The 24,223-nt window shown below is 36.6% G+C and overlaps 3 protein-coding genes and 2 long non-coding RNA genes across 6 annotated transcripts; all 5 read right to left on the bottom strand.

Moving 5' to 3' along the window:
- Positions 1 to 4,070: 4,070 nt before the first annotated feature.
- LOC113690358 (polyphenol oxidase I, chloroplastic-like) lies at positions 4,071 to 6,025 on the bottom strand. The gene has a single exon (XM_027208214.2). The coding sequence runs from the start codon at positions 5,983 to 5,985 to the stop codon at positions 4,249 to 4,251; it is 1,737 nt and encodes a 578-aa protein (XP_027064015.1). The 5' UTR covers positions 5,986 to 6,025; the 3' UTR covers positions 4,071 to 4,248.
- Positions 6,026 to 8,058: 2,033 nt separating this feature from the next.
- Positions 8,059 to 9,359, bottom strand: LOC113689573 ((+)-larreatricin hydroxylase, chloroplastic-like). The gene is made up of 3 exons (XM_027207333.1): positions 9,172 to 9,359; positions 8,837 to 9,052; positions 8,059 to 8,740 (listed from the first exon to the last, which is right to left on the bottom strand). Exons 1-3 carry the CDS (start codon positions 9,357 to 9,359, stop codon positions 8,059 to 8,061), a joined length of 1,086 nt encoding a protein of 361 aa, XP_027063134.1.
- A 2,333-nt stretch (positions 9,360 to 11,692) lies between these two features.
- LOC140007548 (uncharacterized) lies at positions 11,693 to 12,747 on the bottom strand. The gene is made up of 3 exons (XR_011814854.1): positions 12,589 to 12,747; positions 11,983 to 12,164; positions 11,693 to 11,831 (listed from the first exon to the last, which is right to left on the bottom strand). It is a non-coding gene; the product is annotated as an uncharacterized lncRNA (long non-coding RNA).
- Positions 12,748 to 16,264: 3,517 nt separating this feature from the next.
- On the bottom strand, positions 16,265 to 18,212 carry LOC113690558 (polyphenol oxidase I, chloroplastic-like). Its single transcript, XM_027208521.2, has one exon. It carries the CDS (start codon positions 18,177 to 18,179, stop codon positions 16,443 to 16,445), a length of 1,737 nt encoding a protein of 578 aa, XP_027064322.1. The 5' UTR covers positions 18,180 to 18,212; the 3' UTR covers positions 16,265 to 16,442.
- A 3,585-nt stretch (positions 18,213 to 21,797) lies between these two features.
- Positions 21,798 to 23,956, bottom strand: LOC140007816 (uncharacterized). 2 transcript variants are annotated; one of them, XR_011815272.1, is made up of 2 exons: positions 23,571 to 23,956; positions 21,798 to 23,494 (listed from the first exon to the last, which is right to left on the bottom strand). It is a non-coding gene; the product is annotated as an uncharacterized lncRNA (long non-coding RNA). The 2 variants fall into 2 exon arrangements; XR_011815273.1 differs by having other exon boundaries at positions 23,608 to 23,956.
- Between the last annotated feature and the right edge of the window lie 267 nt (positions 23,957 to 24,223).

The following is a 24,223-nucleotide window of genomic DNA, read 5'->3' as shown; positions in this document are numbered from 1 at the left end:
ATAACTTAGAACAAAAATGTTTGGGCCGATTTCAGAGAAAGCCTACTTCACAGAAGGGCTGATATGCAAAAAGAAAATGCCCAACCTATTTTAAATAATCGAAAATGTGTCTTGCCAGCCTTCTCTGGACCGTCCCCACTCTTCATGGATTTGCAAATGTTTGATGAATAATTTCATATTTCTCTATTAAATAAATAAATAGATAAATAAATGTCATATTTCTTGTATCACTGCTGGTAAATGATTTTTCGTTTGATTTTCCTTAGATGTCAAGAGAAGAGCAAATTTTATTTATCTCCGAATAAACAAATTTTTGGTTGGGGCGGTAATGTTCCTTCAAAATTTCACCTCAACACAAACATATTTAAATACTGATTATTTGATTTGAATTTTTCCTTCATGAAGCTAGACAATAAGTGTCGCAAATAAACTACGTTCTGCGTTTTTCTCCCCACCCCAAAAACATGAAGGACCCAATGAGATGGGACTGGGCCACGGATAAAATGTAGAGTATGTCCTCCATTGCACGTAACCCGCCCGTGATACAGATGCTCCATTGTTTGGATTACAATTTCTTTTTAAAAAAAGTTCTTATGTTTCCGCAAGTACATTTCTCCATCATTTTTTTTTATCTTTTATGTATCAAATTATTATAGTTTATTTTTAAAAAAAAATCTAAAAATAGCAATCTAAATGTGCTAATAAAATCCGTTAGAGCTTGGTTAAAACTTAAAACCTCTTCACTTTACGTGACTGAAAATTTTAAAAAAAAAATTAAAATAAGTTTTTTTATTGGAGGGGGGAAAGAAAGTGGTGTACTACTACCTAATAAAATTTATGTAGTACAGATTTGACAGTACAGACATATTTTGCTTTGCGCCTCATGCTGATTGTGTAGTACATATCCAAATGGCATACAAATGGCTACATTATGCTAACGACCCCTGATAAGCTGTGACAGACCAATCTCAATTCTAAGGGAGTAGGGCAATGTTTGAAGAACATAATTGGAACAATTAATGGGCTCGTCCATTAGAGACTGCAAAGAAGGTAACTTCTCTACTGGTTTCTTTCTTTTCTTTGTTTAGAAAATTTCCAGAGGTGCATCATCCATGCATGGAACGAGTCAAATATTAAGTGGAAAAAGATCTGTAGTCCATAGCCTTCAGCCTTGAGGGGCTTCTTATCTTGTTCTTCATTTATCATCCCAAAGCATTTGTCGAAATTTTCACCTTCTTTTTCTCCTCTTAAATGCAAATTGGACCGAATAGCTTCACTAGTCCTTTTTCAGCCGTTGGCATCTCGCGAAAGTGAAATCCATCTGGAAATGCAGGAGTTGTATTTGTATTTGCATCGCCAGGGGCCAGGGCTAATCAGTAATGGCCTTATCGCTGACAAGCTGGATGCCTTATCTTTTGCTGGTTGGATGATGGGCTTTGTCCGTCAGAACTCGTGGTTGGCCAGAATGGCTGCGGGACCATAATATCTATCGTATCAAATCAAATGAAATCACTTTTTTCCTGCTCACCTCTGTTCCAGCCTTGAAACAACCAACCTTTGTCCTGATTACATTACACCTGGCTTTTAATAGAGTTGAATAACCACAACTATGTCCAAGTCCAAATACAAGAAAGAAAAACCATACCTGTCTATTATTTGGATAGAGAGGAACTTTTATCACATAGTAACACACCTGGCTTTCATTTTTTTTTCCCTTTTTGGGGTTTTCCAAATGTAGGGCCAAACTACAACCATTCAATTGATTTTAGTGACTAATTGGCTAGATAGTGTTGGTTTGTAGGCTCCACCTCAGATTGTGCTTTGCACCAGGATTTCGATGACCTCTGAGTGTTAATCTAACTTTGTTGTGTTATTTTCAGTAATTTCGATTGTTGAAAAAAAATTGATTTTAGTGGCAGCGATATTTTTGTTTCATTTTGGCGTAGATGTACACCATTCGACATTTAGATATTTCAATTTCCTACAAATTCCAAATGTATAATTCATTGGAGAGAAATTAGGTTTCTGTTAGCCATAATTAATTTGCAAGTATACAAACCAGCTAATCATCACGCCAAAAATTAGTTTTTTTATCATTGTAGATTTCAAATGCAAGGCTAAGCATAATAATTACTAATTAGTGTGTTTTTTTTCCCTTTTCAAGAATCCTCATTTATTATCTACCTATATAGTAAAAGCACGAATGGGTTTTCTGAGGATGGTGGATGTGGTGCTGATGTGTCTCCTTTTGGATTGCTTGTTTCCGTCGGAAAATATTGTCATATTCCGTGATCACATTTTCCTATCACATTTTTCCTTCACATATATCAAATCGCTACAGTATTTTTTCCATGAAAAATGACGGAAAATGCAATCCAAACACACCCTAACATTTTAGGTTTCACATTGAGTCAGTCGTCATCTAAGAGTTGCTATATGCACATCAAAGGCAATTAAGAAGTTCGATGCTACTGTCTCCTTGGAAGAAAAAAAAAGGCTGAATGGTTTTGTAGATGTGATTTCAATTTTCTGTGTTCCATATTAGTTCATAAGAATAACGGATAAGGATCACGTAAATTTGAAATGGTGAGAAGGGATAAGGATTAGCTAAACATGCATAGCAATTGGAAATCGAGAAAAGTTACCCATTTATTTGCTCACGCTTTCGCTTATTTAAAAGTTTAATCATTTTATAACGAAATAACTTAAATGCAATGCATCCAAATCATGATATCTCCACTTATGAATTTGGGTATTATTTGGGCAACATGAAATTAACACTGCGCGATGCGCGGTGATTCCCTCCTACTCATATTAAATTCTCGACAGGCATTTCTGACGATATCAAATTATTGGTCGGTCTTGGTCCCACAAGACTGCAATATATCCGAACCTGGTAAATTTGACCGATAGCTATTTAATGCAGAGTGAGAGAGCCAAGTTTGTCAAATATTTCGAATGGTAATAAATCTACAAGAACTTCAAAAGTAGGGAGGGGGAAAGGAATAGAGAATTCACTTATATAAAGTTATATTAATCTGTATCTGTCCTTATTCAACTTTTCTTTTAATTGTTCAAAGAAAATTTCAAGCATTATAAGGGAAAAGCGAAAAAAACAAGAATTTAAGAGTCGGACCAAAAATTTCAAAGGCACTTAGATCGTTTTACAAGAAGCAGTTGCACACAAGGAAGATGTTAGTATTTAAGAAGTGGATGCTCACTCACTAGAACAAGAACGCCCTTAGAATTTTAAGAAAAAAATATAGATAGTCAAATTAAAAAATGTATAACAGCTCATATTATACACTTAACACTAAATTACACTTCCAAGAATTCAAGGGGAGATCCATGTCGTGGTCGTGAAACTTTGGGTAGGTTGGCATATTATTACCCTATTCCTATAAAGTAAATGTACATTAAAAAATAGGAGCCGGGGTCAAGCCCTTTTAACTTTCATTCCTATGAATCATTAGGCAACTTGAGCTAGAAACTAATCAATTCCTTTGTTGTTGATCAAGCTTTCACATGTGCTGCAGATATTATTATGTATTGATTGTGAAAGTGGGAGAATATAAAGTTCTGTCTTCACAAATTAATAAAGTTGCACATGAAATCAAAAGTGGTATACGAAAAAGTTGCATACGAAATGAAAGGTGGGATCGCACAAATTTAAGAAATCACCTCTTTCCTCAACACACAAAAAGCAAGGATCATTATTGTAGAATTCCCTTACTTTTTGTAACCTCTCCTATATTCTTTTTCAAAAAAAAAATAAAAAATACTCTCCTATATTTTGGTAAATTAATGTATAGTCTATCTGACTACTTGAAATGGCGAATCGGAAGCTAACACTTGTAAGCCTTGCCAAACGTGGGAGTTGAGGATTACTTTTGTTTTCCTTTTGGATACGCACAGAAAAATTTAATTTTGATTGAGGAAGAATTGTCTTCTTCTTTTCCTTTTTTTTTTTGAGTGGAGAAAGTTAGATAGATAGCGTCACAAGATCTTAAACTTTAATGTAAATTAAACTTTTCAAAAAGAAAAACCAAAGGGGTGTTGTCAGAAAGGTATCAAGAAAACAAGAACCTGAAATATATTTTTATTAAGTAGTAACAAGCACACCAGAAGCATTTTATTCATCACGCTGAAACATGCATGCATAGGTCAAAATCAAAGCATTCAATGAAATCCAATGCCAGATTTTTTCCCAGGGAGGAGAGAAAAAAAAAAAAAGTACTAGCAGGCGAATCAAGTAGCAACCTCAATCTTGATGCCATCAATGGTAAGAGCGGTATTTGGCACCAAAGTCACCAACAGGGCATCGTCGTCTTCGACATCCAAGTCCTCCAAAATCTCAGTCAACTCAAAGGTTTGAGTAGTCTTAGCTTTCATGCCACTTTTAACCTTGTGTGGCAAATTTGCAAAGCTCCCAACGTACTCGGACTTAGCAAAATCGTTTGGATTATCATCTTCATCATTAATGAAAACATCAAACTTAACATACTTGTCCATGGAAAACTCGATCCCGTACACCACCAATCTCTCTTCCTCTTCCTCCTTTTGCCTCTTGCTTCTTGATAATTTGGGCCTCTTGACCAACACTTTCACGATCTTGTTAAGGGGTCCAGGGAAGACCTTATCGGCTGGTGGTGCCCCGGAAGTGAAAGCCACTCTAGATTTTCTCACGCGGGGCACAGGCTTATTCTTAAGCCAGGGAATATCCACCTTTTCGTAAATATATCCCATTCTATCATTACTAAAAGAATCACGAACTTTCACGCGGACAGGCTGAGCATTTTCATCGTAGAAAATGAAGGAAGAATTCAGCCAATCTGGATCGGGGACCTCCTTCCTTTTACCTCCCAATTGTTGCCAAATTGTCCACATCCGGTCCACATTTGCATGATGGCTATAGAACAGAACATCTCTTCCAGCTGAGTAGAAATTACCCAAATCTTCACCATTTGGTTGCCTTGGATCGCCGACCCACCTGTGGAGTGGAATATGGGGACTGGCCTCGATGGACCCTGCGCCAGCAAAGGCATTGGGCTCATCGCCGGCCCGGTATTCCTTTCCAAAGAAATCTCTGCCAGTGGTGGCATTAGAGACCATTTGACGGTACATGATCGCCAAATTGTTTTCTATCCTTTCTGTGCATGTTGCATCTCTATCCGTACCATTATACCCCAAGTCCACGACCGTTGGTGGCAGATGACTTTGGTTACGATTTTCGTTATACAATGCTGACGATTGGTCCATAAATATGGACGGTATGGTCATGCCACCAATGTTGTCCCAGTTCCAAAAGGGCAGTCCAAAACTGGGATCGCCTATTAGCTTTCCCAAGATTCTTTCATAGAAGTACAAATACCATCTATGAAAAGGGAAGAATAACCACGAGTAATGGACTGAAATTTCTTGATCAGAGCCTGGTTGGACGTAGGCACCATTGCAATAAGCGCAATGAACATTTGCTTGTTGGGTAAAATTACGGGGATCATCAGCTGGCAGAGCTTTCATGAGCTCGACCGCCTTGTTAAGTTTTTCAATATAGTCTTTCTTGACCAAATGAGCAGCTGGCCTAAAACGGTTCACCTTAGGTGGTGGAGGGAGTTTGTAGTCAATGACTTTGCCGGGCACCGGCGGACAGCAATTGTCAGTGACAACTGCTCCTGGAGGTAAGTCCGCCGGTGGACCGCATTTGGAGATTTCTGGGGCGGCTATAGGAGCTGCCATGGCAAAAGGGTTGATGATGAGGTTTGAGGCGCCATAAAGGCCACCCAAGCCCAAAAGCACATCCCTCCTATCAAGATTGTCAACTTGTTCATGGCTTTCATTGTTTTTGCATGAAACCGTGAACTGACGATAGTTACGTTTGGCACTGAGGTAAAACTGTGATGGCTTGGTTGAGAAAGGGCAGGAGGACAGAGTGGAGGTGGAGGAGTAGGCAGTGGAGCTTTGAAGGGGAGTTGAAAGAGATGCCATTGGCTAGTTTTCTTTAGGGGGATGTTGTAGCGAAGAAGCTAAGGGAAGCTCCTGTTCTTATACTGAAGCAATTGGCGACCCCGTGTCACTGACGTTTTTATTTTTCTTCTTGCTAAATAGAAGAACAGCGTTAAACACGTGATTTTGAATAACTGGGTTAAGATTCAAGGACCACAAGTAAAGTGATCATTAGTGTCATTTCAATAATGATTGTAAAATTCATCCCACAATTTGATATTGTCTGGATGTACCCTGAAATTGTATGATTCATTGAAATAATTAGACCCCATTTAGATTGCATTTTTTGGAGAATTTTTGGAAAAAAATTATTATAGTATTTTTTTTTTAAAGGATGTGATGTATGTAAGATAAAAAAAAAAGAGATTGGAAATTGTGTGGAAAAAAATGTACAAATATATGTCCAAAAGATCACAATCCAAAATTTTTAGTAATTTTGGGACAGTAACTTTGTGAAGAAAATGAAAACAATTCAAATAATTTCCCTAAGATTCTTTATTTCACTACTAATTGTACACTAGAAGAAAATTCTTTTCTAATGACATTAAAAAATGGCAATTTATGCATACTTTAGTGATATTTTTTTGATTTAATGACCTTTATAAATTTGTCTTATTTAATTTTATATTTTAAAATATTAATATTTTAATTACATTTTAATGAGAGATAGTTTTGGCCGCTGATGGTCCCATTGTAGTAATTTGACTGCCACCCGACATTTTAAAATGAAATAACGGATTTATACTTTTATAATCAATATGGATGGGGCAAGGATGGAGAGAGAGAGAGAGAGATGGCGACCAGCGGTGGCGATAATGGAGAGGGAGGAGGAAGATCAAAATAGGAGTGGGGAGGAAGAAGAAAGAGGAAGGAAAGGAAAAAAAAAAAAAGAATGGAGAACAAAAGGAAAAAAAAAAGAAAATTTTTCAGTTTTCTCAAATCTTATTTATACAAAAAATTTTCTACAATTTTCATAGTAAATTACAGTAAAAGTAAAAGTTTATATAAACACCAGAAAAAACACACCTTACAAACAGACTCCTTGATCAAGATAGGGACTAGAAATTCATTGCTAAGCTTGAATTGTTATGCAAAGGGACGAGAAGAAAGGGCTGTACCCATATCTGGCCCGGAAATTTCCTAAGCTCCCCTTGTTTGTTTCAATTATTGAACAAGTTTTTGGCCTACCAAATATCTTTTTCTTATAAACTGAAATTTTCATTTCCAATGATGTGTGTTCATGGTAAATCTGGACTGGAATACGTAGCTTTGCATTCACATTCGAGTTGCAAAAGTGGAACACAAAAATGGCGAATTAATGTTGCCTTTTGCATTCACATTTTATGATATCATGCTTGCTTCTTGAGTTCAATTGTTTTTCTTATCAATGTCAGCGACTACTGAGACCGCAACCCATACGGTATCATTCTATTGCAGTCGCACTAAAGAACAATAGAAGAAGATTTGATGGCAACCAATCGGGGTTGCGCCAAGTGATAAACAGTTTTGTTCTGCTTAAACAGGTTTCGGTTTCGAAACCTTGTGTATGCAGTCATCCTTGTTGGGAGATTCGCCCATCACAGTCAGGTATATGAACCGAATCGACCAACGGATTAATCAGGGCAAAGCCCCGAATACCGTGGTAGGCAACCAAAAAAAAAAAAAAAGAAGATTTGATGGCAGTCTATTACTATTTCCTTGGTGGCAGGTAATGTCTGAAATCTTTTTCGTCGGCGCGAACGAAGTGAGTCGGCCCCGAACCAGGAAAAGAAAGAAAGGCCCTCGTTTTCAAAGTCGGCCCTTTCTGTCTTTAATGTGATACTACTGTTGCCATTCCCACAAAATGCGGAAGAGAGAGAGAGAGAGTTAGGAATGATGAATTTAGAAGCCCGATTGAAAGTCATTTGTAAAGGTAAGTTTACGAGGACTCCAGTTATGGTTGTCGAAATTATTTAGTAAAATATCTTCTCAAAGTTTGTAGTACTTACGATTGATTACAATATTACACAAACACACAACATTGTGCACGTAGTATTTGCAATGCTATTAATGCATTTAAGATTTAGGAACAAAGGGAATCTCGACACCACCTATGGTCACGACACCTCTTCTGGGGACCAAAGTGACCAAAATGCTGTCAAAATCATCAGCTCCCAATTCCTCCAACGCCTCTGAAATCGCACAACTGCGGGAAGTGGTAGATTTCTTGCCATGTCCATGCGCCAAGGTGCGGGAGCTTCCTAGAGACTCAGCCTTGCACGGATTACACGGACTCGTATTGTCTTCGTTCACAAACACATCGAACACCACAGTTTCTCCTTTATCAAATTCGATCCCCTTAATCTTTAGCACCTCTTCTGCCTCTGCTTTCTCTTGTCCACTCCTTGCCTTCTTAGGCCGCTCAACCACGAAGCTGATGGGTTTCTCTAATTTCATTGGCAGCACTTCACTAGCCTTAGGGGCATTGAAAGACAATTTTGTCAGGTTCAGGCCATTTCTACGCGCTGTTGGTTTACATGTTAACCAAGAAGGTTGCAAGTCAGGATAGGTATAACCAAGCGTGGCGAGATTTGTGGAGTCCTTAACCGTCACTCTAACGGGTCTCGCCGCTTCATTGAAGAAAATAAAAGAGGAATTTAACCAATCTTGCGTTTCAATATTTTTGCGTTTCAAAACTTTGTTATAAATGTACCACATTCTATCAACGTTGGCATGGCGAGCATGGGGTCTCAGCCGGCTGAATATAGGACTCCCATGTCCTTGTTGTTAGGCTGGGAAGGGCCGCCAACCCAATCGTGTACATGCATTATTGTACATTGTGCAACAATTGTACCGGATTTGACTCTCGGTGCCTTTGTAAGCTAAATCCACCACTTTAGGAGGCAAGTGTTTTGGGTTGTGGAAGCAATTGTATAGGGACAATTTGCTCTCGTTAAACATGGGTGGAATTTGCATGCCTGAAGAATCGTCCCATTGCCAAAATGGCAGAGTAAACGTATCATCATCAAGCAAGTTTTTACAAATTCTTTCGAAGAAATAAAGGTACCATCTGTGCCCCGGAAAAAATAGCCATGAGTTATGAACGTCCAATTTTTTGTCTGGAAAGCCCAATTGAGAGTACCCTTCGTCACAGTAACGCAATGGACGTTTGCTAGTTGGTAAAATTACGAGGATCGCTCAGAGAAAGGTTCTTCATTTTGCAATGGCAGATGAATATTTTTTGACGCAGTCATGGCTGACCGTGTGAGCCGGCATTCTTGTGTAGACTTCGCGAGCAGAAGGTGTATAATCACTGCTACCCGCAGCGGAGGGAGGGCAACAGTTGATCGGTATGCCATTTGGAGTCTCCCTGGCATCGGTACAGTTGGAAATATCGGGTGAAACCGGCAGCGCAAGGCTTGATTGTTTGGTGCCAAGTGTGGTTGCACCATATAGCCCTCCGAGGCCAAGAAGGACATCCCTTCTTTCACATTTCCCTGCTGAAGTTTTACCACTTTTGGATCTGAATGAACTAATACTGTCAGGTCTGCATTTTGGGCTTTGCATGTACTAGCCTCTGCATAGGTCGGCCTTTTTTTTTTTTTTTTTCTCAACAACATAACCTATATTTTATTCTAATCTAGGGGAAAGGGGAAGCCTAAGAAGACAACGATATAACCTATTTTATTCTAATTTAGGGGAGAGGGAAAGCCTAAGAAAGCTTATGTCAAGGGCCAATAGATATACAAATTCAACTAGATCAAGAAAATGTTATGATACAATCTTTAAAACTTTTTTCTTTTACAGATGAGATTTGAATCCTCACCTACAACCCAAGAAAGGATTTAAGTCCCTCCTGATAGCCAGGGAGCTAAGCCCAGTGGTTAATTGGCCAGGTCACTTGCATCCTTTTATACAAGGTTTGATCGATGTTTGCGTGAAATTTTGTTAACAGACCATCTGCGATCCGTCCTTTTCTGTTCCTTGTACACATTTCCATGCACAAATATAATATGAATTAATATAGGCTTAGTCTAGTTTCTGAGATTTTTTTTTTCTACGCGTGGCCATAATCCACCAAAAATTTCATTCTTATCTAAGGACGTGATGTAAAGAACAATTGTGGTTTCGGTTAATTTATTACCACAAAAGTCTTAACTTGCTTGGTAAAAAAAAAAAAAAAAAAAAAAATCTAAGGACGTGATGTAAGAACAATTGCACCCAAAGAAGTGATGTTAGAATGATCCATGAAAATTTCATTTTACCGTAAAGATTGAAAAATCTGGTTGCACAGTATCGGCAAGGTAATTAGCATCTGTACTCCTTACCCTTGTCTAGGCATATTAGAGTGTAAGTTAAAATTCCAAAACAGCAATAATATAATTATTAGTATTTTATGACCCCTTTATGATAACTAGCAGTAAGTAGTGTACCCTTATTTAAGATTAGATTAGATTACCTTGGAATTAATTATTAGTATTTATTCTGATAATTTTGGTGGTTGTCAATTGTAATGCTGTTTATAATTCGGTCAATCGCAAAAAAACTTTCTGTCAGCTCAATCGTTTTGGCGTTTGTTAAACTTTTAGTTTTCACACAGCTCATGCACTGGAAAACAGAGGAATCACATAAAGTTGTCGGGCACCACCAAAATCATTCCAAAGAAACATCATGAAAGTACTCAAAAAGGTCCAGTGTCAGTCTCATCTTTCGTTAAAAATTAGTATTTTAATTGAAACATCACTAATGATCATTAACATCTAACTAAAACAGCAATATCAATCATTTCACCTATCATTAATACCAAAAAAAACTGAAAAAATAACTAAAATGGAAGATAAAATCAGCACATGAGACGTGCGAGAACAGTGAACTAAAAAAAAGAAACATTTTGCTTAAATAACATCAAAGAGAACATTCACATCAGTGAAAAAGCATACATAAAGACAATAATATAATACTTGGAAACCACAAAAAAAAGAAATTACATCTTAGATATTCAGCATTTTAGAAATCTTATATTTCAAAAAATATATACATGTGGTGATAATAAGTACGTCTTAGAGTTTACCAAAACATTTTGCCGAATTTCCCAAAATTCACTACCGAGTCGTATGTTATTGTATTGAGTAAAATCCTGTTGGGACTGACAAAAGTTGGTGCGCAAACTTACTTCCCTAACATCTGAGCACTATTTTTCCCCCACAAGAACGAGTAGCGTATTAAGGTTTTCTCCTAGTCTCGTTTTATCTCATTTTTATTTATCTCTATAGATACTACAAAACTACCGACAATCCGAATTCAGGAAGCCAGATTGGCCTTGTTTGGACTTCACATGCTATGCTTAATTGCTATTAATTAGATGATGATATCTTTGTCATTTGATCAAACAGATCCTTTACTGTAGGACGAATACATTTCTTTTATGTCACCTCTGACATTTAATCCACAATTAGAAGTTTTGTTTCTTTCCACAATTAGTGTTCTTGATAAACTGTCATTGATTTAAAATTTTTTACAATTTTGGGGCATGTCAAGCTCAAATAAGAGGATCCTTGTGCACATTGGAATAGGATCATTTTCATTTCTTTCCTTTCAGTTTATAATTCTTCAAACAAATCAAATCTCTCAGATCATTTGTTTCAGCTCGAACGGATTGAAAGCTTTCAAGGGCGGCTGGGAGGATTTGCTGTAAATGCCATTCCTCCATGTACGTCCTTATGCGGTAAATGACTATGACATCGATGATAGCCCTCAACACACATGACAGAGTCAGTCCAAGAACGAGGCTTCATGGTTCATTATCAGCAGTTATGTATCCAAAAATTTACGTTCTTCTCCTCCATAATCTGTACAAGGTTCCCAGAAAGGGGGGGGGGGGAAAGGTAATGAATTTAGATCCCATGCAGAAACATACATAAAACCGTGAAACCCTTCAAGTTCAAAGGTGCTGTAATTATATATATTGACCCCCAAATAATTGAAAATTCGTATTGTTACCATCACAATAATTCCCTTTGCCCTGCAATCCAGGTTAAAGTTCCATGCCAAGTCTCCTTCAATCTTTCTCATGGCAAAGTCTTTGTGGAAAAAGATGGTGCATGTGGAACACGCTTCCACGTTATTCACGGGCAGCCATGTTGGTGGTCAGAAATTCGCAATCTGCTATTGTTTATCGATTTCTACAAAGAAATGAATAGAAATCTGATAAATCAAGCCAAATTTAGCATCGACATTTCTTTTCTCCTAAGCAAATGCCATTTATGCAGTTTTTCCTACCTTACAAATGTGGGCATAAATGTCTCAGATTATCCTAACACTTCAGTTTTCCCTCGTTCTAGAAGTATATTCACAGTCTGAGCATGCTTTGTTTTTTATTTTATTTTATTTTTCCTGCAATGTCAATTATTTCACTTTTCGCTTGCATTAGTTTAGGATTTGAGAATCGATTCAAATCAGTTACAGTACCAGGCATTTTTTTCCTGCTTTAGGAAGTGCGGAACGCGGGAACAGTTTATGGAGCCAGCATAGGAATCAGACCAGCAGAAAATCCATGATAAAGAGGAAGTGAAGATGACTTAATGGTTAAGGCAAAATGGGACAGACCTATACAAAACTCAGCGTCTAAGCGATCAATTGATTTCAATCCTTCGCGAAGGCTGCAATTTTGCTCAGGTATTTGAGTGCGCTGTCAAGAAATACGAGAGAAATGGGTGTCTTACTAAAGAGACGTAAACCTGATATGGCCTCAATTCAGTCCATGGAACCTGGATTGTCTGATGCTGTGATTTTGACCTCCTGCTGCTGAAATAATGCACATTGCAGAGACTATTGCACAGTGAAAAAAAAAACTGTGACTCAAATAATCCACTTAAATTTTGCTCTTCTGATCTCAATTACAAGTGCTCAATGTAATTGCATAGACAAAAGGCAGTGACAACTGACAAGTTCCTGGGCAGTCGCTTTAAAGGGAAAAAAACAGAAAATGTAAGAAGAACACGTATAAATATGTACAAAAGTTCCTGATGCATGGAAAAACGAAGCTTGTATTCTTTGACAAAAGGATCGGTGCCTAAACAAACTACTTTGCACAAGTTCCTGGTTAAGAGAAAACCACTGGTTTAGTACTCATAAGCAATTTTTTGTTCTCCCCAAATCAAATAAAATTATTGTTCTTTGCTAAGTTCAAACACACATACTTTATCATATGCATTTTCTGCTGATTGCTTCATCTATTATAATTTATAGCATACATAATTGATGAGTAATGGAGAGGAAAACAAAAGCAGTGTGAGCCTCCATAGCAATGAAGCCGAAAAAACTATGCATGCTAGCGAGGCTTTTACTAGAGCGTAGTATGTGGATAAAATCTGGGATTTATGCTTTTGTTTTTCAATATCTTAAATTCATAAACCTCTTTTGCTCAAAATAAATAAATAAATGAATTCATAATTAAATTCAAACAACAAACAAGATTCTTTGCTGTATTTTTGAGTTTGATGGACCCAAACCATCATCACAGGAAAATCTTCAAGAAATTACTCGACAACAAAAACCCACGAGAAAATCTTCAGGAAATTGATTAAGAGACAAAGGGGAAAAAAAAAACCTTTTATTTCTCACGATGAAGATGAAGGCTGCGGCTTTTCTACTCTCATGAATCTTAGGCCATTGCACACTTTAGACGAAACAGAGGGACTCTCATGGTAGTCCCATGCGGCTTACTTGTCACATACAACTACCGTACTGCCTGACAACTATTGTACTGACTACTACGTACAAGGGACTGTATCTCATGTCGTCATCATACTAACTGAAAAATAACTTACTCTACGAATGACACCTGGCTCTCTACTAACTTAACATATACTAATACTAAAGCATAAAAGCGTAATAAGGCTTGATTTAATAATTTCTTTACAGAGTTTCAAACTAAAGTTTGATGTTGTTCTTTTAATAAGTAATAATCTTTGTGTTTGAGTATAAATAGTATTAATCTTGTAGTTGGATATTAGAGCTGAGGTTTGTTCTATAGAAAGGTGTGTAGTAAATTTAAGGAGTTTTGAGAAATTAAAAAAAAAAAAAGAAGAAATTGATAAGAAAAGGCATAGGTAAAGTCCTGCCGGCTGAGGAGATGATATCTTCTCTGCTTCCACATGCAATCTACCTAGATACACTTAAAAAACAGATTAAAAAGGTTAAAATATTTTATGAACAATTAAAAAGATGTACGAATTGTCTGACCTATGGCCGCCGAGAAATGTGTAGTACAAATTGTCTATTTTCTTATAAGTTTTCCGTCTGTATAGTATCGTAGTACAACCAAGTAGTACAGACAATTGAAAGCTAAAGGCCCCAACGATCAACAAGCCTACTTATAGTTATAGGGGTATGCCAAGTTTATACTGATTAGTACTAATTCGGATGTGGGCTCGCAGGAAAGAATAATTATCCTTTCGAAAGGCGAAAGATGAGAATGATTCATTTGAAGATTATCAAAGTGTGTTGGTGACTTTCAGAGAAATTTCTAAAATTATGATGAATTTAAAAAATATTCTACAAATGGGACATTTTGAGTATGAGATTCTGTCCAAAGGATTTCTTGTCATTTTAAAGTGTCATTAAAACGATAAATAATGACGTTTACAAATGCCAACAGAACTATAAATTATGACTCCTCTGACTGTCATAAAACTTATAGTGACGCTGGAATGGACGGCGTTTCTAGCAGAGCGTCATTATAGATCAAACGTCATTACATTGAGCTATAATGACGCTTTTAAATGTCATAAAAGGACATTTTTGTAGTAGCGAGGGAAACATCGCATGTGAAAGCTCAAATGTGAATCTAACTACTCCAACAACAATATACATAGCCTACTGGTTGGTCGGTCATTGCCCGGTTACACCACAGAAGATCCATCTCTAGTCTAATTCTTGGAGCACAGCATATTTATTGTACTCAAGATTAATTTGTGAGACTGGATATGGTTCACCAAATATATATGTTGCCCCATTTCATATATTTGTGAGACTGGATATGTTCCCTTTGTAAATTCTCGACAGGCATTTCCGATGACATCAAATTATTGGTCGGTCTTTGTCCTACAAGACTGCAATATATCCGAACCTGGTAAATTTGACCGATAGCTATTTAATGTAGAGTGAGAGAGCCAAGTTTGTCAAATATTTCGAATGGTAATAAATCTACAAGAACTTCAAAAGTAGGGAGGGGGAAAGGAATAGAGAATTCACTTATATAAAGTTATATTAATCTTTATCTGTCCTTATTCAACTTTTCTTTTAATTGTTCAAAGAAAATTTCAAGCATTATAAGGGAAAAATGAAGAAAACAAGGACTTAAGAGTCGGACCAAGAATTTTAAAGACACTTGCTTAGATCGTTTTACAAGAAGCAGTTGCACACAAGGAAGATGTTAGTGTTTAAGTGGATGCTCACTATAACAAGAACGCCCTTAGAATTCTAAGAAAAATGTATAACAGCTCATATTATACACTTAACACTAAATTACACTTCCAAGAATTCAAGGGGAGATCCATGTCGTGGTCGTGAAACTTTGGGTAGGTTGGCATATTATTACCCTATTCCTATAAAGTAAATGTACATTAAAAAATAGGAGCCGGGGTCAAGCCCTTTTAACTTTCATTCCTATGAATCATTAGGCAACTTGAGCTAGAAACTAATCAATTCCTTTGTTGTTGATCAAGCTTTCACATGTGCTGCAGATATTCTTATGTATTGAACTATTGATTGTGAAAGTAGGAGAATATAAAGTTCTGTCTTCACAAATTAATAAGGTTGCACATGAAATCAAAAGTGGTATATGAAATGAAAAGTGGGATCGCACAAATTTAAGAAATCACCTCTTTCCTCAACACACAAAAAGCAAGGATCATTATTATTGTAGAATTCCCTTACTTTTTGTAACCTCTCCTATATTCTTTTTCAAAAAAAAAAAAAAAATACTCTCCTATATTTTGGTAAATTAAATGTATAGTCTATCTGACTACTTGAAATGGCGAATCGGAAGCTAACACTTGTAAGCTTTGCCAAACGTGGTACTTGAGGATTACTTTTTGTTTTCCTTCTGGATACGCACAGAAAAATTTAATTTTGATTGAGGAAGAATTGTCTTTTTCTATTTCTTTTTTTTTCCTTTTTTTTTTGAGTGGAGAAAGTTAGATAGATGGCGTCATAAGATCTTAAACTTTAATGTAAATTAAACTTTTCAAAAAGAAAAACCAAAAGGGACGTTGTCAGATAGGTGCTGAAACATATTTTTATTAACTGGTGACAAGCACACCAGAAGTATTTTATTCATGGTGCTGAAACATGCATGCATAGGTCAAAATCAAAGCAATCGATGAAATCTAATGCCAGATTTTTTCCCAGGGAGGAGATTAAAAAAAAAAAAAAAAAAAAAAGTACTAGCAGGTGAATCAAGCAGCAACCTCAATCTTGATGCTATCAATGGTAAGAGCAGTTTTGGACTTTGGCACCAAAGTCACCAACAGGGCATCGTCTTCTTCAACATCTAAGTCCTCCAAAATCTCAGTCAACTCAAAGGTTTGAGTAGTCTTAACTTTCATGTCACCTTTAACCTTGTGTGGCAAATGTGCAAAGCTCCCAACATACTCGGACTTAGCAAAATCGTTTGGATTATCATCTTCATCATTAATGAAAACATCAAACTTAACATACTTGTCCATGGAAAACTCGATCCCGGACACCACCAATCTCTCTTCCTCCTCCTCCTTTTGCTTCTTGCTTCTTGATAATTTGGGCCTCTTGACCAACACTTTCACGGTCTTGTTAAGGGGTCCCGGGAAGACCTTATCAGCTTGTGGTGCCCCGGAAGTGAAAGCCACCCTAGATTTTGTCACGCGGGCCACGGGCTTATTCTTGACCCAAGGAATATCCACCTTTTGGTAAATATATCCCATTTTATCATTGCTAAAACAATCACCAACTTTCACGCAGACAGGCTGAGCATTTTCATCGTAGAAAATGAAGGAAGAATTCAGCCAATCTGGATCGGGGACCTCCTTCCTTTTACCTCCCAATTGCTGCCAAATTGTCCACATCCGGTCCACATTTGCATGATGGCTATAGAACACAATATCTCTTCCAGCTGAGTAGAAATTACCCATATCTTCACCATTTGGCTGCCTTGGATCGCCGACCCACCTGTGGATTGGGATATGGGGAATGGCCTCGATGGACCCTGCACCCGGGCTGGGCGCATCGCCGGCCCGGTATTCCTTTCCAAAGAAATCTTTGGCAGTGGTGGAATTAGTGACCATTTGACGGTACATGATTGCCAAATTGTTTTTTATCCTTTCTATGTCTGTTGCATCTGTATCCGTACCATTATACCCCAAGTCCACGACTGTTGGTGGCAGATGACTTTGGTTACGATTTTGGTTATACAGTGCTGACGATTGGTCCTGAAATATGGACGGTAGGGTCATACCACCAATGTTGTCCCAGTTCCAAAAGGGCAGTCCAAAACTGGGATCGCCTATTAGCTTTCCCAAGATTCTTTCATAGAAGTACAAATACCATCTATGAAAAGGAAAGAATAGCCACGAGTTATGGACTTGAATTTCTTGATCAGAGCCTGATTGGATGTAGGCACCGTTGCAATAAGCGCAATGAACATTTGCTTGTTGGGTAAAATTACGGGGATCATCAGCTGGCAGAGCTTTCATGAGCTCGACCGCCTTGTTAAGTTTTTCAATATAGTCTTGCTTGACCAAATGAGCAGCTGGCCTAAAACGGTTCACCTTAGGTGGTGGAGGGAGTTTGTAGTCAATGACTTTGCCGGGCACCGGCGGACAGCAATTGTCAGTGACAACTGCTCCACAAGGTAAGTCCTTCGGATGACGGCATTTGGAGATTTCTGGGGCGGCTATAGGAGCTGCCATGGCAAAAGGGTTGGTGATGAGGTTTGAGGTGCCATAAAGGCCACCCAAGCCCAAAAGCACATCCCTCCTATCAAGATTGTCAACTTGTTCATGGCTTTCATTGTTTTTGCATGAAACCGTGAACTGATGATAGTTACGTTTGGCACTGAGGTAAAACTGTGATGGCTTGGTTGAGAAAGGGCAGGAGGACAGAGTGGAGGTGGAGGAGTAGGCAGTGGAGCTTTGAAGGGGAGTTGAAAGAGATGCCATTGGCTAGTTTTCTTTAGGGGGATTGTTGTAGCGAAGAAGCTGAGGGAAGCTCCTACTCTTATACTGAAGCAATTGGCGACCCCGTGTCACCGATGTATTTATTTTTCTTCTTGCTAAATAGAAGTACAGCGTTAAACACGTGCTTGTGGCTAGTGGTGTTTTTCTTCTTTTTTTTTTTTTTTTCTAGGTTGGTTATTGGTGTTCTTTGGTGGATGTAATTGAAGAAGGATGCAAGGTCAGTCGCAAAGTCTATGATGACTGCTGCATTAATTCAATAGGATAGGATCAATAACATTCTACACAATTTGAAGGGAATTGGAGCAAGTACAATTGAGGTTTGATACTTTTTGGGAGATCTTATTGGCACTTAAAAAAAAAAAAAAAAAAGAGAGTCCCGAGCATTCTATCCTCCATTCCGTCCCTTTTTTGTGCTCTTCCTGCAATACATCGTTTCTATATGTTTTAAAGGGAGGATGGAGTGTTAGAAACTTTTTTGGAAGTGTTAATATCATTTTTCTGTTTTTTTTTTAGATGTTGGTGTATGTTTATCAATGTAGTTTTATTCATATATTAAATTAATAATATTAGTGTATGCCAGATTGTGTAAAATATACACAATCAAATAATTGCATAGAAGCCTTTAAAAGTATTGGTGGTGCGGGAGGTTAAGGGTTCGATCCTTGCCTCTCACCCAAAAATTGTTACAATTTATGACGATCTTAATTGGTCATGTTCGATGGAGTCACATCGAGTCCCCCTCCCCCTCCTCCCCTCGATTAGATTAGATTAAATTCTAGGAGCGACAAAAAAAAAAAAAAAAATTTGCATAGAAACCTAAAACGCACCTGTCCAAACCCATTCGAGAATGATAGTCTAATTAATGTGGATAGTGGAGAGCAGAAAGAAATCTTTCGATAATGTATAAATGGATAAATGCTGAGACTGGACAGCAGAACTCTACAAATGCATGGATAAGTTCGTGTGGTGTTATAGCCCATAGGATCCCTTTTTTCTCTTATCAATTATTTGGATTCACCTATTTTTCAAAAACAAATTTTTTAAATACAATATTATAGTAATATACAAACAAAAATAACTCAAAAAATATTTCATTCATACAATATATTAAATATTTCAAAAAATATTTATAATAAAATTTTTTCATATACAATGCTATAATAAAATATTTCAAAAACACTCTCAAAAATAGTTAATCCAAATGGAGCGTATGTTTTTTAATGTGTTGTTGGAGAATAAAGGACCACAAGCAAAGTAATTATAGTGGTTTGAGTAATAATAAAAAAATTCAATTAGCCAATTTTGTATTGTTTGGATTATTCTGATATAATATGATATTTCGTTCAAAGTATTAAGTTAAAAAACTTTTTCAATACCTTTGAGAAGAAAAGGAAAATAGATAATATAGTTTTGATATTTCAGTGCAATCTTTTAATTGAGCATAAATGCAGCGAATAAAAAAGCAGAACTTGTTCAATGACGGTCTGCTTGGATATTATAGGTTCGTTTGGATAAGTTATTTTTTGGAATTTTTTTGAAATATTTTACTATAGTAGTGTGTCTGAAAAATTTTTACTATAAAATTTTTTTTGTGATTTTTTGGAGGAGTTTTTGAAATATAATTTGAAGTACTTTTTAAATTTAAAATATTTTTAAAATATTTTTTAAAAATTAATACTATCACCTACAACCACAACCGTCACCACTCTTTCTCTCCTCCTTTCTCTTTCCTTTTCCTCCTCCCCTCCCTTTCCCCCCCCCACCCTTCAATCTTCCCCTCCTCCCCTGGATCTGGTCGAGGAGAGGAGGAAGAGGGTGGTAGTGGTGGCAGTGGTGGCGGTGGCGAGTGGTAGTGATAAGTGGAAAATATTGTAAAATTTTTTAAAATTTTTTGTGTATATTTGTGAGTTGTTTTTGATTTATTGTATGAATGAAATTTTTTTAAATTGTTTTTGTTTTTGTATTACTGTAACATTGTATTTGAAAAATTAGTTTTTAAAAAGTAGACCAATCCAAATGAAAGTGTTTATTTAAAATTTTACTATGTTTATTTTTAAAAAATATTAATATTAATTCAAAATTAATATTTTCCCCTCCCCCACCAGGCCACCACCCATCACAGACCACGGCAAACTCCACCTACCACCAGTACCTACTCCCACCATCAGTGCCTATTTCATGTTTTCTTGTATATTTTTCAAATTGTGTGATTGTTTTAAAGTGTTTTCGTAATTGATATTTTTAAAAAAAAATTTCTAAAACAAGTTACCTAAACCACCTGGGGCTAGCCGAGGGTTTAATGGAAAAAAAAGTTATCTAAAGATATCCATTGATTGGACAAATGCATGCACATACGTGGATCAGTTGGCGCGATATGATGGCCCACAGACACCTTTTCAATTGTCTATTGTAGATTTTGCATAATTGGGTTAAGATTCAAGGACCACAAGTAAAGTGACCATTAGTGTCATTTCAATAATGATTGTAAAATTCATCCCACAATTTGATATTGTCTGGATGTACCCTGAAATTGTATGATTCATTGAAATAATTAGACCCCATTTAGATTGCATTTTTTGGAGAATTTTTGGAAAAAAAATTATTATAGTATTTTTTTTAAAGGATGTGACGTATGTAAGATTAAAAAAAAAAAAGAGATTGGAAATTGTGTGGAAAAAAATGTAAAAATATATGTCCAAAAGATCACAATCCAAAATTTTTAGTAATTTTGGGACAGTAACTCTGTGAAGAAAATGAAAACAATTCAAATAATTTCCCTAAGATTCTTTATTTCACTACTAATTGTACACTAGAAGAAAATTCTTTTCTAATGACATTAAAAAATGGCAATTTATGCATACTTTAGTGATATTTTTTTGATTTAATGGCATTTATAAATTTCTCTTATTTAATTTTATATTTTAAAATATTAATATTTGAATTACATTTTAACGAGAGATAGTTATGGCCGCTGATGGTCCCATTGTAGTAATTTGACTGCCACACCACATTTTAAAATGAAATAACGAATTTATACTTTATAATCAATATGGATGGGGCAAGGATGAAGAGGGGGGGAGAGAGAGAGAGAGAGGTGGCGACCAGCGGTGGCGATAATGGAGAGGGAGGAGGAAGATCAAAATAGGAGTGGAGAGGAAGAAGAAAGAGGAAGGAAAGGGGGAAAAAAAGAATGGAGAACAAAAGGCAAAAATCATGAAAATTTTTCAGTTTTTTCAAATCTTATTTATACAAAAAAATTTGTTCAACTTTCACAATAAATTACTGTAAAAGTTTATACAAACACCAGAAAAAACACACCTTACAAACAGACTCCTTGATCAAGATAGGGACTAGAAATTCATTGCTAAGCTTGAATTGTTATGCAAAGGGACGAGAAGAAAGTGCTGTACCCATATCTGGCCCGGAAATTTCCTAAGCTCCCCTTGTTTGTTTCAATTATTGAACAAGTTTTTGGCCTACCAAATATCTTTTTCTTATAAACTGAAATTTTCATTTCCAATGATGTGTGTTCATGGTAAATCTGGACTGGAATACGTAGCTTTGCATTCACATTCGAGTTGCAAAAGTGGAACACAAAAATGGCGAATTAATGTTGCCTTTTGCATTCACATTTTATGATATCATACTTGCTTCTTGAGTTCAATTGTTTTTCTTATCAATGTCAGCGACTACTGAGACCGTAACCCATACGGTATCATTCTATTGCAGTCGCACTAAAGAACAACAGAAGAAGATTTGATGGCAACCAACAGGGGTCGGGTAAACGTAACATCTGTGCCAAAATGGCAGAGTAAACGTAACATCATACAAATTCTTTCGAAGAAATAAAGGTACCATCTGTGCCACGGAAAAAATAGCCATGAGTTATGAACGTCCAATTTTTTGTCTGGAAAGCCCAATTGAGAGTACCCTTCGTCACAGTACACGCAATGGACGTTTGCTAGTTGGTAAAAATTACGAGGATCGCTCAGAGAAAGGTTCTTCATTTTGCAATGGCAGATGAATATTTTTTGACGTAGTCATGGCTGACCGTGTGAGCCGGCATTCTTGTGTAGACTTCGCGAGCAGAAGGTGTATAATCACTGCTACCCGCAGCGGAGGGAGGGCAACAGTTGATCGGTATGCCATTTGGAGCGCAACGGATCTTCTGTCCCACACCCTGTGCCACTCTCTGTCCCACTTTTTATTATATTGCTATTTCTCATTCATAAACATCATGTTTTAGTTCTTTTTTGCTTCCTTATGATTCAATAACTATTAATTGAGTAATACACAAAATTTAACAAACTCAAAAAATCAAATTTTTTTAACTAGCCTCTGCATGGGTCGGTCCTTTTTTTTTTTTTTTTTCCTCGCAACGATATAACATATTCTATTCTAATTTAGGGGGAGGAGGAGTCTAAGGAGGCTTGTGTCAAGGGCCAGTAGATATACAAATCCAACTAGACCAAGAAAGTGTTATGACACAACCCTTAGAACTTTTTTTTTTTTTTACAGATAAAATTTGAATCCTCACCTACAACCCAAGAAAAGATTTAAATCCCTTCCTGATGGCCACTGAGCTAGACTCAGTGGTTAATTGGCCAGGTCACAGTCCCGTGACTTTTTACTAATTGATATTTAGGCAATGTCACAGTCTTACCTCTGGACAACACACACAGTCCCGTGACTTTTTACTAATTGATATTTAGGACCACAATTCAATGTTATCATGATTTTTCAATAACTATTAAATGAGATTTTTTATGAATTTTTTGCTGTCTTTTTTAATTTTCTATTATATATTACTTTTTTGAAACTGTTGTATTTATTTTTTACTCAATTAATAGTTATTGAAGTTGCTGTATTTATTTTATAATATTTTAAGTTTGTTAAATTTTGTATATTACTCAATTAATAATTATTGGATCTTTAAAAAATAAAAAAGAACTAAAATATAATGTTTATGTAGGAGAAATAGCAATATAATAAAAAGTGGGATAGAGAGTGGCACAGGGTGTGGGACAGAAGATCCGTTGCGCCCCTGAATTCTTTCATCCATTCCCTGTTTCCTGCTTCCGAATGACAGATCCAAGCAAGTAAACTATATTCGTGCAACAAATTAACACATGGCAATTCGGAAATTTTACCTGCTTGTGCTGGGCACAGAGAAAACATCCTCCAGCTTCAGAATGGATGAGGAGTTGAGAGAATTTGAGTAGGGCTGATGATCACGAAAGCGTGTTGGTGATTTTGGTCCAAAGAGAGGTGCTGTGACCATAATACACAGTCTCATACTGAAATAGAAAACCATCTGCTGTTACAATTTACGGCATATTGGAAATGGAAAGAAAGTTGCAAGAAATTTTGAACCTCGACAGAAAATTCGAAAAAAAAAAACACCAAAAACCCGAATTTGGGAGCAAGGTGAGTTTCAATAGCACCAATGGTTACAAAACCACTCTCCAGTTTCCGCACGAAAGTCACCAACACACTTTGATAATCTTCAAATGAATCATTCTCATCTTTCGCCTTTCGAAAGGATAATTATTCTTTCCTGAGAGCCCACATCCGAATTAGTACTAATCAGTATAAACTTGGCATACCCCTATAACTATAAGTAGGCTTGTTGATCGTTGGGGCCTTTAGCAGTTTAGCTTTCAATTGTCTGTACTACTTGGTTGTACTACGATACTATACAGACGGAAAACTTATAAGAAAATAGACAATTTGTACTGCACATTTCTCATGCAGTTTGTAGTTCGTACTATAATGCTCGGCGGCCATAGGTCAGACAATTCGTACATCTTTTTAATTGTACATAAAATATTTTAACCTTTTTAATCTATTTTTTAAGTGTATCTAGGTAGATTGCATGTGTAAGCAGAGAAGATATCATCTCCTCAGCCGGCAGGACTTTACCTATGCCTTTTCTTATCAATTTCTTCTTCTTTTTTTTTTTTATTTCTCAAAACTCCTTAAATTTACTACACACCTTTCTATAGAACAAACCTCAGCTCTAATAT

Source organism: Coffea arabica, chromosome 5c, assembly GCF_036785885.1.
Source record: "Coffea arabica cultivar ET-39 chromosome 5c, Coffea Arabica ET-39 HiFi, whole genome shotgun sequence".
NCBI lineage: Eukaryota > Viridiplantae > Streptophyta > Magnoliopsida > Gentianales > Rubiaceae > Coffea > Coffea arabica.
This window is presented reverse-complemented; position numbering and strand designations above follow the sequence as displayed.

Excerpts from the sequence above, each read along its gene's own strand:
- LOC113690358 (XM_027208214.2), bottom strand. The coding sequence starts at position 5,985 with ATGGCATCTCTTTCAACTCCCCTTCAAAGCTCCACTGCCTACTCCTCC.
- LOC113689573 (XM_027207333.1), bottom strand. The coding sequence starts at position 9,359 with ATGCCAGGGAGACTCCAAATGGCATACCGATCAACTGTTGCCCTCCCT. Across the intron at positions 9,053-9,171 it reads CCTTTCTCTGAGCGATCCTC|ATGGTACCTTTATTTCTTCG; the intron begins GTAATTTTACCA and ends TCCGGGGCACAG. Across the intron at positions 8,741-8,836 it reads GGCACCGAGAGTCAAATCCG|CCGGCTGAGACCCCATGCTC; the intron begins GTACAATTGTTG and ends TCCTATATTCAG.
- LOC113690558 (XM_027208521.2), bottom strand. The coding sequence starts at position 18,179 with ATGGCATCTCTTTCAACTCCCCTTCAAAGCTCCACTGCCTACTCCTCC.